We start from the raw sequence: 15,289 nt of genomic DNA on the forward strand, positions 1-15,289 counted from the left end.
GCCCTTCATCTCTCTTGGAGAAGAAATGGCTGAATAACTACCGTGGTAGTCTTTCTATCCTGCATCTAGCACACCAGTGCTATTCCAGAAATGGCAGATAACAGCTATCATTTGAAAAATTAAAGCGAAAAAATCAAAGGATTGGAAGAGACTTCAAAAATTATCTTGACTTAGGGCACGATGCTACTTAGTAGCTATGGCAACCATGTAACGCAAGCACCTGTTTGTTTCATTCTTATACACGATCTAGAGACCATATTATACAATATGACTTTTGTTTCATAATCTTCACAGCTGGGGACTTTCCTTTATTTCTCATTCCTTGCGTACCTTTGAAAGGAAAGGAACGGATTTTGTGAGCCCCTTATTATCTTGCTTGCAAGTAGGTGAAGTGTTTCTGCCTTGGTTTCTTTTATTTTTAGCCATATGCAAAGTTAACAACAAAAGAATATCCACTGGCTTTCAAGACAGCTTTTTAATTTTGTTCTCCTGGTCTTATCCAATTTCTCCAAGTATTATCGTGGAAGATCTCATAGGCTAAATACGCACGTGACACGTCTTATCTCAAAGCGACTTGCCAAATGTAATAATATGGTTCCTCTAAACCCTTTTAAAAATGGAAGTAATGTGAGTCGCTTCTTACTTTTAAGGCTGGTGGAAGAGATCAGACAGAAGTGTGGTGGGCTTCAGCTACAGAACGAAGATGTCTACATGGCCACCAAGTTTGAAGACTTCATCCAAAAAGTTGTGAGGAAACTGAGAGGAGAAGATCAGGAAGTGGAGCTGGTCGTAGATTATGTAAGCTTCTCCATGCTGCCTGAAATCTACATCATTAAGACTCATAAGCTGTAAGGGAATGCTGTGCCTTTTGTTCATTTGTTTTTACATTTTCGACATTTCTTGGAACAGCTATTTTATTGAGGTCTAATTCAGACACCATAAAATTCACCCTTTTATTTTTAAAAAATATTTATTTATTTTAGAGAAAGAGCGAGGGAACGGGGAGGGGGCAGAGGAAGAGGGAGAGAGAGAATCACAAGCAGACTCCCTGCAGAGTGCGGAGCCTGACAGGCGGCTCAATCCCAGGACCCTGAGATCATGACCTGAACTGAAATCAAGAGTAGGCTGACTGAGCCACCCAGGTGCCCCAAAATTCACCCTTTTAAAATGTACAGTTCTGTGGTTTTAAGTATATTTACAGAGTTGTGCAACCATCACTGCTACAAGATTATCACCCCATAAAGGAACCCTGAATCTACTGACAGTCATTCTCTGCTCTCTTGCCCCCACCCCTGGCCCCCAGAAACCACTAATCTCCTTTTTGTCTCTGCAGATTTGCCTGTTATAGATATTTCCTATACATGGGCTCACACAGTTTGTGGCCTTGTGTATCTGGCTTCTTTCACTGAGCCCCATGTGGTCAAGGTTCACCCACGTTGTCATGTGTTTTGTGCACTTCACTCCTTTTTCTGGCCGGATAGTATTCCGTGGTATGGATAGACCACATTTTGTTTATCTGTCTCTCGGTGAATGGACATTTGGGTTGTTTTCACCCTTTGGCTATTATAACCAATGCTGCTATGAAAATGTGTGTAGAAGTTTTTGTGTGAGCACATGTTTTCCGTTCTCCAGGGTATATACCTAGGAGTGCAACTGACGAGTCATAGGGTAGCTCTGTTTAACTTTTTGGGGAACTACCAAGCAGTTTGCCAAAGCGGCTACACCGTTTCACAATCCCACTAGCAATGTAGAAAGGTTCCAGTTTCTCTGTGTCCTCACCAACATTTCCTATTGTCTGTCTTTCCTATTTTAGCTGTAGCTATGAAATGGTATGTCATTGTGGCTTTGACTTACATTTCCCTGATGACTAATGACAAGCACGTTTTCATGTCCTTATTGATCATTTGTATATCTTCTTTGGGAAAATGTCCATCCAAATCCTTTACTTGTTTTCTAATTGGGATATGTGTCTTTTTAATGTTGAGTTGTAAGGGGCTTTTGTATATATCGGATACTAGAGCTTAACCAGATACATGATTTGTATGTATTTTCTCCCATTCTGTGGGATTTTTTTAACTTTTTTGACAGTGTTCTTTGATACACAAAAGTTCTTTATCTGATTAAGTTGAACTTACCTATTCTTTTCCACTGTGCTTTTACAGGCATACCTTGCTTTCTTGCTTTACTGGGCTTCGCAAATGGTACATTTTTCACAAATTAAATGTTTGTGGCAACCCTGTGTTGAGTAAGTCTATGGGCACCATCTTTCCAACAGCATTTGCCCATGTCATGTCTCTGTATCACGTTCTGGTGATTCCCACAATATTTCAGGCTTTTTCATTGCTATTATATTTGTTATAGTCTGTGATCAGTGTTAATCTGTGATCAGCGATTATGACCCACTGAAAGCTCAGATGGTGGTTACCATTTTTTTGCAATAAAGTATTTATTTTTTAATTGAAGTATAGTTGATAATTTGTTTAAACATTTTATTTATTATTTATTTGAGAGATAGAGAGAGTGAGAGAGAGAGAGAGCACAAGCAGGGGGAGCAGCAGAGGGAGAGGGAGAAGCAAGCTCCCTGCTGAACAGGGAGTCCCATGTGGGGCTCGATCCAGGACCCTGAGATCTTGACCTGAGTCAGAGGCAGACGCTTAACTGACTGAGCCACTCAGGCACCCCTATTGCTAAAGCATTTTTAATTAAAGCATAGACATTGATTTTTTAGACATAATGCTATTGCGTTCTTACTAAACTACAATATAGTGTAAACATGGCTTTTATATGCCCTGGGAAACCAATAAATTCATTTGAGTTGCTCTATCGCAATATTCTCTTTATTGCAATAGTCTGGAACTGAGCCTGCAATGTGTCCGACGTATGCCTGTTTATGTCTCGTCTTGCCCTTTTTGCTCCTCTATTTTTCCCGTACTGCATTTTGTTTGTATTAAATATAGTCGAGTATGCCATCTTAATCCCTTATTGCTTCTTTTACTATATATTTTTAGTTAGTTTCTTAGTGGTTGCCTTGAGGATTACAAGGAACATTTTTTTTTAAAACATTCCAGTTCAGATTAAGGTCAACCTAATAATAATAGTAAAGAAAAACTTTGTTGTGATTTAGTTCTGCTCCCTATCCCCACATTTGTGATATTATTGTCGTACAAATTACATCTTTATATATCGTAAGCCCACCGACATAGTTTTATAATTATTGCTTAATGCAGTTGTCTTTTAAATCAGATAGAAGAGTGAAAAACAAAAACACATGTATACTGACTTTTATATTTACTTTTGTTAGTGTGCTTTATTTCTTCGTGTGGATTCAAGTACTGTCTAGGGTCCTTTCGTTTCAGCCTGAAGGATAACTTTTAGTACTTTTTGAAGGGCAATGTGCTAGCAGTGAATTCTCTCAGTCTGTTCATTTGGGAATGACTTAATTTCGCCTTTGTTTTTGAAGGGTGTTTTTGCTGTATATGGAATTGTTGGTTGACAGTCTTTCTCTTTCAGCACTCTGAATATGTCATCGTATTGTCTTCTGGCTTCCATGGTTTCTGAGCATTAGTCATCTGTTAATTTTATTAAGGAGCCATTTTATGTGGTGGGTTGCTTCTCTCTTGCTGCTTTCAAGATTCCCTCATTATCTTTGGCTTTTGACCATTTCATTATGATGTGTCTAAAATGGATCTCTCTGAGTTTATCCTACCTGGAGTTTGTCGAACTTCTTGGATGTATGGTTTAATGTTCTTCACCAACGTTGCGACATTTTCATTCATTATTTCTTCAAATATTCTTCCTGCCTCTTACCCCTTCTCCTCTCCTACTGGAACTCCCATTACGCATGTGTTGGTACATTCAATGGTGTCCCACAGGCCTTCTATTGTCTTCCTGTTTTCAGACTGGATAATCTCTATTGACCTATTGTCTAGCTTGCTAGTTCTTTGTTCCGCTTGCTTGAATCTACTGTTGAGCCCCTATAGTGAATTTTTAAAACTTCAGTTATTGGACTTTTTAGCTCCAGAATTTCTCTTTGGTTCTTTTTTTAGAACTCTTATGTCTTTATTGATATCCTCCATCTGGTGAGACGTTGTTCTTACACGTTCCTTTCATTTTTTAGACGTAGTTTCCTTTAGTTATGTGAACATATTCTAAAAGCTTATTTAAAATATTTCTCTGATAAATCCAGCGTCTAGGTCTTTTCCAGGATGGTTCCTATTAACTGCGGTTTGTCCTATGTATTGGCCACTCTTTATTCTTTTATTCAAAATCAGCCATTTTCAATAAAGAATGTGGCAACTCTAGAAATAAGATCCCTCCTCTCACAGGGATTATTGTTGTTGGTTTTGCTTTGTTTAGTGACTTTCTTGGGCGAATCCTGTAAAGTCTGCATTCTTTGTTGTTTGCCATCACTGAAGTCTCTACTCGGCTAACTTAGTCATCAGCTGATGATCAGACATGGATTTCCTTAAAGTTCTTAAACTGATAAGTCTCTCAGCCTTTACGGAAGGACTCGGGTAGTTTGTGAGTCAGGTCAAATAAAGACAAACATGGAGTATAGAGCTTGACATTGGGAAGCTCTGTGGAGATAAGGCCTCTGGGAGCTTCTGGGGACCATTTGTCCCCCTCTGGTGACTAACAGGCTGCTGGTTTTCACAGCCACCATGGGTGTAAGGACGCTGATTTTCAAGCTACTGCAGAGCTGTCAAGAGAGAGATAGGAAAGAGTAGGGCCATTAATGCACCACAGAACTCACTGTGCTTACAGAGATTCAGTTGTTTTTCTTGAATAAAAGGGTTCTTTCAAGCTTTTGGTCAATTTCCAGAGTCATGAGAAAAATGATTTTGACAATATTTCCTAATGTTCTTGTGGCTTTTATGAAGGAGCAGATTTTTAGTGGTCCCTAGTCTGCCATTCCAGAAATGCTTCTCATCCATGTGTTCTTAATAAAATTTGGGTAAATTTGGAAAGCAGTTTAGCATCCTCTGGTTAAGAACATGAATTTTGGTGTCAGACCCACCTAAGGTTGAATCCAGGTAATATTACTTACCAGCTGTGAGGCCTCTGGCAAGTTACTTAACTTCTCTAAGCCTTGATTTCCTCATACGTTAGATAGGACAATAATATCTACCTCATAGGATAGTTGGGAGAATCAAATTAGATAGTACACGTAAGACACTTAGCATATTTCCAAAATGATGAGTTTACAGACGTGTACTATATGCAGAGACTAGACATATCAAGTCAGATGAAGATTCCTTCATTATATCCTACATAAACACAATGGAAATATTTCATAGAAATACTTCTTATCTGGGGGATAAGACTAGCTACCCTCTTGATATTTTTTGTTTCTTTTTTAAGCATTATCAATTTCTGTATATGAAAGTCTTTTAAAATCATTACATTTACTTTTTATACCTAGCATTGATATGAAATTTTATTCTAATAATGTTCTTTCACATGTTTTCTCAGTTATTCCTCATAGTAACTGCATGAGGCAGGTAGCATTATCCCCTTTTAATTCAAGATTTTATTTATTTATTTATTTTAGAGAGAGAGCAGGGAGAGAGAGCATGCGTGGGTGGGGGGAGGGACAGAGGAAGATGGAGAGAATCTCAAGCAGACTCCCCAATGAGCGGGGTGCCCCACGGGGCCTGATCCCACAACCCTGAGATCATGACCTGAGCCAAAGTGAAGAGTCAGTCGCTTAACCCACTGAGCCACCCAGGAACCCATCCCCTTATGGTTGAAAAAACTGAAATTCATAGTAGTTAATGGACTAACCTAAAATCACTTGCTAGGTAACGGTAGAGGATAGAATTTAGGCAGCACATTTGTAAGAGAGAGAGAAAGTGAAAATGAGGAGGAACGTAAGGAAGGAAAAGTTAAAATGGCACCAATGTAACAGGAAACCTAATCCCCAAAGGCAATTCCAAGGATTCAAAAGCAAGCAGTGGCTGTGCTCCATAGATGTTGCCACTAGATGGCGCTGTTTCCATTATGTGGAGGTTCTGAGTTCTCCATTTGTGTAAGGAAGAAAATCTGAGGAATTTGTAAGGCCCAACCTAGAGTACTTGGGTCGTCAGAGATGCTAGCCTCCTGGCCCAGTGGCCAATCTGAGCATCATGAGGCCCAAATATGACATATGCTTGTCTCTTCTGGAGACTAGGAACTGGAATCCAATCAGCCTAACTTCTCCCACTGCATTAGTGAGTAAACTCTCTTGCTATTTGGTATCAAACAGATAAGCAGAGAAATCCACTGAATCTAATAATATAATTCTCTACCTTAGGTTTCGAAGGAGGTCAATGAAATGACAGTGAAAATGCCATATCAGTGTTTCATAAATGGACAGTTCACAGATGCTGATGATGGAAAGACCTACGATACTATCAACCCAACAGACGGATCTGTGAGTAGTTACTTAGTGCGTGCAGGGACCACTGGTCGTGAGTTCCTCATTTATACACAGTTGTAGAACTGACAGTCTTAAGGTACTTTATTCTATATCACTTTCCCTCTGAGCACTTACTATAAATGCTCCCCATGTATTTCTTTCAACTATTCGATTCTAGTCCTGGCTGCTAACTGTAATAACCTATTTTATTAAAAGAATGTTTATGATGAATTTAGACAGATAACTATACCTATGCACATCAGAGGCACACCTACAATAAAACCATATGCAGAAAAGACATTTTTGTCTTTGCAAGCTCGCGGCAAGAACTTCAGCTTCTCTAAGCACTAGAAGAAATTGATGCATTCTTCCTAAATGTGTCTTTCTATAGTGTAGTGTGACAGGAGAGGTCCCAAATTTCAGGCTAATGATTGCCATGTTAAAATTTTTCTTTACTATACTACTGAGTGTATTGATTTTCCATCATAAATTCTTTGGATTTTATGAGTAGTACTCTATTTTTCCTATTAATAGGACATTAATTTCAAGAAGCGTATTTATATATCTCTACATAAATGACCTATAACCTATTTTTGCTTATCGTGAAACAGACCATATGCAAAGTATCCTATGCTTCTTTGGCGGATGTTGATAAAGCAGTAGCAGCCGCGAAAGATGCCTTTGAAAAAGGTGAATGGGGAAGGATGAATGCAAGAGAAAGAGGAAGACTGATGTACAGGTATGGTTTTTAAAAACACAGAGCTCCTCTCTTGGGATATTGGCTAACATTGCCAAGATTTTAAAAATTGCCCCCAAATCTAGTATGCACCTACTGTATGCCTTCTGTTATTTACGTCAGATAAAGTTCCATATGTGTGAGTTCCTGAGTTTTGTATTGTTTGTAACAGTCAGGGTTCCCGTAGGCAACAAAGTTCCATAAAGAACCACTTACAAAGATGTGGGCAAGGTCGAGGGATAATGAAGTGCCATGTAGGGGCAGCAACAGGGAGAAGCTGTTACTACTCCAAGGTCTGGGACAGAGGAAAGGGCTATTGCTGGAATCTGGCAAGATCTGTAGCTATAGAAAACCACGCTCCAGTAGTTCTGGGTGGAGGGACACAGCAGCCGCGAACCACAGCCCATCTGTGAGGGAGCGGGGGAGTGGAATCCACGATCACTGTCTCTCCCAGGGGTGATGCCCATTGGCTTCTCATGAGTCAAGCCCAGTCACAGGGCACGGGAGCCAGGTGATGGAGTCTGTAAAGGTCATTCTCCCCGGTGATAGAACAGTGTGGAGGGTGGATATCGAACAGCAAATGGGGACTATGTAGCACTTTGTTGTTTTCAAAGACGAATTTTAAATCCACCTGACCTGTAGGGACAAGGAGTGAGGAGGAAAAATACTAAGGCCTGGGAAGGGTATTATAAATCAGTAACTGAGTATACCAAGACTAATTAGATTCAAGCATAAATTCACTTTTCTACTTACCCAGAGCCAAATAGCTGACCTTGGTAGGATCTGGAAGAAGGGAAGGGGCTTTCGAGCCCAACTTTAGAATGGTCCAAAAGGAACAACTCAGAGAACCACTAAAGGATGGAAAGAAAACCCATGGTTGAGGGAAACACAAAGGATGAATTTTGAGTATTTTAGAATTTAGAGCCATTGGACAATCCTTGACTTATCTTGCCGTAGAATCTAGATACCTAACAGAAATCTGGGGTGGTGTCTGTAAGTCACCCCATGTATTTCTATCTTGTCCTCATCAGTTAGTGCTAGAACCATTCCTGTACCCACCAGAAATCCTCGTGCTCATGGATTCTCATGGGTTGCCCTCTCTAACATCTCCCTGTATATTCATGTACTGGCCACATTCCCACTGTTTTCTGTCATCCATCTCCTCAGATTTCTGTGGCTCAGTCACTGTGCTTCTTCTTATACATATATGAGGCAAATGGTACGGGCTTCCCACGCTTTTTTTTTATAACTCTTGAATCAAATTATTTATGAAATGATTTGTTTAATGTCTTCCGTGCTGGGGGCGCCTGGGTGGCACAGCGGTTAAGCGTCTGCCTTCGGCTCAAGGCGTGATCCTAGCGTTCTGGGATCGAGCCCCACATCAGGCTCCTCCGCTATGAGCCTGCTTCTTCCTCTCCCACTCCCCCTGCTTGTGTTCCCTCTTTCGCTGCCTGTGTCTATCTCTGTCAAATAAATAAATAAATAAAATCTTAAAAAAAAAATGTCTTCCGTGCTGGACCATATTCTCCATGAAGACAGAGACCTCATCCATGTGTGTTCACCTCTGAATTCTCAGCCCTTAGGATGGTGCCCTATACATAATAGGAGCTCAATCAATATTTGTTGAATGAATTTCTTTCATTGACCATACAGACTTGCAGACCTCCTGGAAGAGAACCAAGAAGAGTTGGCAACCATTGAAGCCCTTGACTCGGGCGCTGTCTACACCCTGGCTCTGAAGACTCACATCGGAATGTCTGTGCAAACATTCAGATACTTTGCTGGCTGGTGTGACAAAATCCAGGTAAGCACAAATGTTATTTGTCGCCGTGGAGATCATTCCAAAAGGAAAAGGGCCGACTGTTTCGTGGTTTGCAAAGGCACTGTTTCAGAGCCACCCGTTAGTTTTCTCATCTCATCCTTACAACGAGCATCTGCGGTACGTAGATAGTGGTCGTCTCTGATTGCAGGTAAGCAAACAGAGGCTTGAGAACAGTGAATGATTTGTATATGGTCACGTCGTTAGTAAGCAAACCATAGAGCCTAGGATTTGAACTCAAGATTTTCTGCACTAATATCTAATGATGTTTTTTATACTTTTATATCTCTAAAGCCATCTCATAGTCTTCTAGACATAGAGGGTGTCGTGGAGAGATTGAAAACTCAAACGCCTACAGAAGCCAGAGCTAACATACATGGTCTAAATCAGCTGGTAGAAGAAAAATAATTTTCTAAGACATGGGTACAATAAATATTTCATTTCCCTTTTAACTAAAAGCAAGTAAATAGTACATGTGTGATGAGAAGTGGCAACTACACTTGACCTCAGAGCTGGGGATATAAAAGGTAAAGGTAAGGTTCAAAACACAGAGAAGCATGCGTGCTGCTCATAGACTCACGGTAGCCACAGCAGTACCAGCCATCACAGCCACCCTCCCAGCAGCAAGAAGGAGGAAGTGGGGCAGGGAGAGAAAGACAAAAGAGCTTTAAAAAGCGATCCCACCCTCCCTTGTGCTTTTATCTCCCATCGGCCTTCTCTGTCTGCTAGGAAGACTGGGAAACAATATTTTACTTGGGCGAGTTGCTGTGATCACTATTAATATGGAGTCAGAGAGACCTGGGTCTAAGTGGCAGCTTTGCCACTTACCAGCTAATGTTGTTAAAGTTATTTTCTCTCTCTCAACCTTCCTTTCCTTGTCCATAATATGGTCACAATAATACAAACCCTGCAAGTTATGCAGTGAGACTTAGCAACGAGTTTGCAACAGACGAGGGCTTGCACTTGAACGTAGGTTTCATGATTCTTGAGTCACAAAGTCGTACCTACATACGTATTTAGTAGTGGTGGTTCGGGTCCATCCTTTATCCTCAATTATGAACTCCAAAGAGCTGCAAAACCTGAGAATTAATTGGTTTGAGTGGTTCAAACTCATTTGTGGCCAAAAGCTGACCTGAACCAACATGAATCTATTTATAATTTGTATTTCTGTCACTTAGAGGGAATATTCATATGTTTCACTAAATAAATATATTCTAATTATCATATGTTTGGTTATGAGGGGCTGCTACAGACCCTACTGGGAGTCATAGATAATATAACAATAGGTATATGTGTTATATTATGCTTCTATAGTCCAAATCATTCTGAATCCCAAAACACACTTGGCCCCAAGGGTTTCAGGTAAGAGACAGATACTTGTAATTAGTACCAGCAACACTCTTCTATGTGGCCAAACAAATGAATAGCTTCAGTTAAAGACTACGGTTGTGAATTAGTTGGGATTCAGTTTAGCTGCTTGGAACAGAAATCCAAGTAGGAACTTTGTTTTTACCTCATTTTCAAGGAGCACAAGGCAAGTAGTCAGGGCTAGTATATGACACGTAGTTTTCCTCTCTCCCTACCAGACCATCCTTGGTTCCAGTGACCTCTGCCCTCAAGGCTGTGTCATGGTCTCATGATAACCACTGTACTTATCAGCCATTTCAGGGACATTCTGAGCAGGAAGAAGGCAGAAGAGTGGGTGCGGGTTTATGGTAAAAGAGCATGTGTCAGGGCTGAGTCAGCCTGCTGTAAAGAGTGTCCCCCTTCCAATGCCGTGTGCTTGTGTCTCCCATTGGCCATCCCTGTCTGCCCTGGAAACTGGAAAACAGGATTTTATCTGGGTACATGGCTGTTATCATTATTAATGTAGGGTTTCTGTTACTAAGGTTAGAGAGAAGAATGGACACTGGGCAGGCAGTTAACATTCTCTGCCATGTCAAGAAATTGGGAATGGAGGTAACCAAATTAGAGTTATGTTTAGTGTATAGGGGTGACTGGGTGGCTCAGTCAGTGGGGCATCTGCCTTTGGCTCAGGTCATGATCTCGGGGTCCTGGGATCAAGTACCATGGCAGGATTCCTGCTCAGGGGGGAGTCTGCTTCTCTCTCTACCTCTGCCCCTTCCCCCCCACCTCATGCTCTCCGTCTCTCAAACAAATAAAATCTTTAAAAAAAAAAAAAGAACTATGTTTAGTTTAGAGATACATAGATAGATAGATAGATAGATAGATATGATTATGTTTAATCTCCTGTGTCTTACTTCCCTCCAGAAAGAAATAGCATTTCCTTTTCTTGGTGTGGATATATTTCTTATAAATTGAACACTGCCTTTTCATACCAGCTAAGAAAAATTAGGACAGGTGAACAGAAAATGGATTCCTTGAGATTAGATTTACTCATTTGAATTAGTAAAATAAGAATCAACCTTTTTCTACTTTTTAGGGTTCTACCATTCCAATCAACCAGGCCCGTCCAAATCACAATCTGACCTTCACCAAGAAGGAGCCACTTGGGTAAGACAAGGAGAGCACCTTGGGTGACTCGTGTGAGTTGTGTTGGTTGGAGACAACTAAGGATGTCGTCTTTCTACCCCTGCAGTGTCTGCGCCATTATCATCCCCTGGAATTACCCGCTGATGATGCTGGCGTGGAAGAGCGCTGCGTGTTTGGCCGCAGGCAATACCTTAGTGCTCAAGCCAGCACAGGTGAGATGCAAGGGGCCAGGGGCACGATCTCCTTCTCTCCTATTCACTTGAAAACAGAGACACACATTTATAACCATGATGTCTTTAAGCACAAACAGGCTTGTATATTATGACATCTTGAAAGATATCACAGGCGTCTTTTCATATTAAATCTTCATTTTTAATAGCTGCCCAATGCACCCCACAGATGTCCCACAATTTAAAATTTCCATGACAAGGGAAGCAAGCACAGGATACTCTGGTGAAATCCACTGAATTTCTACAAGCCAATTCATTTCTTGCAAAATGCCAAATGCCCGATAATTGGGGAATTATTTCGAGTAACGATGAGACATCAAAAGGAAACGTATTATAGAGACACTCAAATTTTAATTATTAAAAGTATTGTAAAGATAGGGAAAATGAGGGGAAAGGATGCAAAAGAATGTACATATTTGTGGCAACTGTGTAAGAATATGTACCCGTGGATAACAAGGAAATAATTGATAAAAAATAATAATTCAAATGATTGAGTTCTCAAAAAAATCTTTTAATGCTACAGTAGTTTCTCAGGAAAAAGCTTATTGTGGCCACTGTAATACTTGGCCGAGCATTGACTGTGCACAGTAAACAGTAGTAGACATTCTGAGGTGCACACGTCACAGAGAAAACTTGGTCTCTATTCTAGAAGAGTTTACATTACTTGTCACCGCTCCTTTATTTCTTCTTTTAGAACTTAAATTACAGTTTCATTGGTTATTGCCACTTAGTTATACTGACCACAGGCATCTTGTTTTACTTGTTAGAAACACTTTCATTTAAAAAAATAGTTATACGTTAAAAAATTTCTAAATAAAAATGTACAGGAGGTAGATGGTGAAAAATCTCCCTCCTATTCTTTTTTTTTTTAAATATTTTATTTATTTATTTACTTACTTATTTGACAGAGAGAGAGAGACAGCCAGCGAGAGCAGGCACACAAGCAGGGGGAGTGGGAGAGGAAGAAGCAAGCTCCCAGCAGAGCAGGGAGCCTGATGCGGGGCTCGATCCCAGAACTCCGGGATCACGCCCTGAGCCGAAGGCAGATGCTTAAGGACTGAGCCACTCAGGCGCCCCTCCCTCCCATTCTTAATCCCCCAGCCAGCCAATTAATTTCCCTACCCAGGAGCAACTGACGTTATTAATTATTATTTATTAGTTTCTTTGGTATTCCAGAGATACTGTCTGCATATGCAAATATATGTATATGCAAAAAATTTATATATATAATATACAATAAAAATACAATATGCAATAATTTTATTTATATATATATGTATATATATATGTATATATATAAATTTTTTAACCCATTAAACAATCACAAAGAGGGGACAAGGGGATATGGGAAATTGCAAATCAACAGGTGTAAAGTTTTAATCATGCGAGGTGAATGAGTTCTAGAGATCTGCTGCGTATCATTTTGCCTACAGTTAACAATAGTATATCATACATTTAAAATTTGTTAAGAGGGCAAATCTCGTGGTAAGTGTTCTTACCACAATACAGTACAGTGGTAGCATTCTATACATACTGAGCAAAAGAAAAAAATCTTTTTTATTAAACAATTTCCATTGTATAATATTGCTGTATAGCTAAATCATATTTTATTTAACCAATCCCTAATTAATGGATATTTGGATTTTTCTGCCCTCTTGTTATTATAAACAATGCTACGGTTACTACCCTTGTAAACATGGCGTCATGCGCATGTGCAAGTATATTTAAAGGAAGTGTTTCTAATAGCAGAATCATTTAGTTAAAAGATACACGTATCTGTGGGGCACCTGGGTGGCTCAGTCCGTTGGAGTCTGACTCTTGATTTCAGCTCAGCTCATGATCTCAGGGTCGTGAGATTGAGCCCCACCCTGCAGCCTGCTTAAGATTCTCTCTCCCTCTCCCCCTCCTCCCCCACTCACACGCTCGCTCTCTCTCTCTCTTTCTCTAAAAGGAAAGAAAAGGGGGGAGTGCTCCTTGGTGACACAGTCAGTTGGGCATCGACTCTTGATTTCAGCTTAGGTCATGATCTTAGGGTCCTGAGATCGAGCCCCAAGTTGGGCTCTGCATTCTGCATGAGTCTGCTTGTCCCTCTCCCTCCCCACCCCCCACGCATGTGCACTCTCTTTCTTTCAAATAAATAAATAAGTCTTTAAAAGATAAATATATTAATTAATTAATTAATAAGGAAAAAAGATACATGTATTTGTGTGATAGATATTGACAAATCCTTCCATGGAAATGGCTCCAATTCACCAGCATTCTTTAGGAATGTTATTCCCTGTGAAGCAGCAGGAAGCCCGTAGAGTAAAGAGAAGAGGCAGATAACGTAGCCCGGGGTGCTCAGTCCCAGCTGCACGTTAGAATCACCTGGAGTTCTCATTCAAAAACACTGGTATCTCTTGGCAAAGATGCTGTTGTGATTGGTCTAAGTGGGAGCCCAGGCATTGGTGTTGCTTGAAAGCTTCACCTTTGTTTCTAAGATACAGCCAGGGTTGAGAGTCACTAAATGGTATCCAACGAGAGTGCTAAACATTGAAGAACTCCAATAATTTTATATAATGTTCAAAAATTAGGAATACTTATTGAGGGCATACTAGTTGCCAGGCATCTATCAGTGACAAAGACACACACAGTTTCTGTCCCCATCTGCAATTTAAAACAAACAGTTTAGGGCACCTCGGTGGCTCAGTCGTTAAGCGTCGGCCTTCAGCTCAGGTCATGATCCCAGGGTCCTGGGATTACATCCTGCATCTGCTTCTCCCTCTGCCTCTGCCCCTCCTATCTGCTCATACTAGCTCTCTCTCTCTTTCTCTCTCTCTCTCTCTCTCTCCCCCTTGCTCACTCTCTGTCAAATAAATAAAATATTTAGGGGCGCCTGGGTGGCACAGCAGTTAAGCGTCTGCCTTCGGCTCAGGGCGTGATCCCGGCGATCTGGGATCGAGCCCCACTTCAGGCTCCTCCGCTATGAGCCTGCTTCTTCCTCTCCCACTCCCCCTGCTTGTGTTCCCTCTCTCGCTGGCTGTCTCTATCTCTGTCAAATAAATAAATAAAATCTTAAAAAAAATAATAATAAATAAATAAATAAATAAAATATTTAAAAATAAATAAAAAATAAAACTGATGGCTTAATGATTGATGATACTTTTAATCCTAAAAACGAAAGACCCAAAGTTGTTATTGTTCTGTTGTAGATATCTTTTTATTTTATTGCATACTGTGACATGATGGCGGTATGCAACCATTTCCAGTATGGAGGCCCCGTGCGAACGTCAGGAGGTCTGAATCAGGTGGCTCTTTCCCATGGCCTAGACTGGTCCAGGTCTGACAGGTTCTGAGCACTTCATCGAACCTAATAAGAACAGTAACAATGACCTTCCCTTGCCCAGAACACTGTTAGGTGCTTTTCCAAATATCGTTTAGACCCATAGTCCTGCTGGGAGAACTAAGTAGCCAAATGGAAGAAAACCAATCGAAATGAAAAAGAATGAGATAAAGATGAAACAATTTGTTTCATTGTATTTATTAATGATATAACAAATCTTTTTCTTACTTGAAAAGAACTATCATTAATTCAGGGTAGTTAGTTTTTAAATGTTTTTCTTTTCTTTTTTTTT

The 15,289-nt window shown here is 40.3% G+C and overlaps 1 protein-coding gene across 1 annotated transcript in view; it reads left to right on the forward strand.

The window, feature by feature from the left end:
• The window catches only part of ALDH1L2 (aldehyde dehydrogenase 1 family member L2), a 54,456-nt gene that overhangs the window by 22,390 nt on the left and 16,777 nt on the right, over positions 1-15,289 (forward strand). Inside the window, exons 10-15 of the mRNA XM_045779987.2 lie at positions 651-798; positions 6,293-6,412; positions 7,009-7,136; positions 8,787-8,937; positions 11,396-11,466; positions 11,552-11,657. Coding sequence (XP_045635943.2) covers positions 651-798; positions 6,293-6,412; positions 7,009-7,136; positions 8,787-8,937; positions 11,396-11,466; positions 11,552-11,657 — 724 coding nt within the window. The remainder of the gene's footprint in view (positions 1-650; positions 799-6,292; positions 6,413-7,008; positions 7,137-8,786; positions 8,938-11,395; positions 11,467-11,551; positions 11,658-15,289) is intronic.

Source organism: Ursus americanus, chromosome 17, assembly GCF_024610735.1.
Source record: "Ursus americanus isolate L20-20 chromosome 17, mUrsAme1.1.p, whole genome shotgun sequence".
Lineage (NCBI taxonomy): Eukaryota > Metazoa > Chordata > Mammalia > Carnivora > Ursidae > Ursus > Ursus americanus.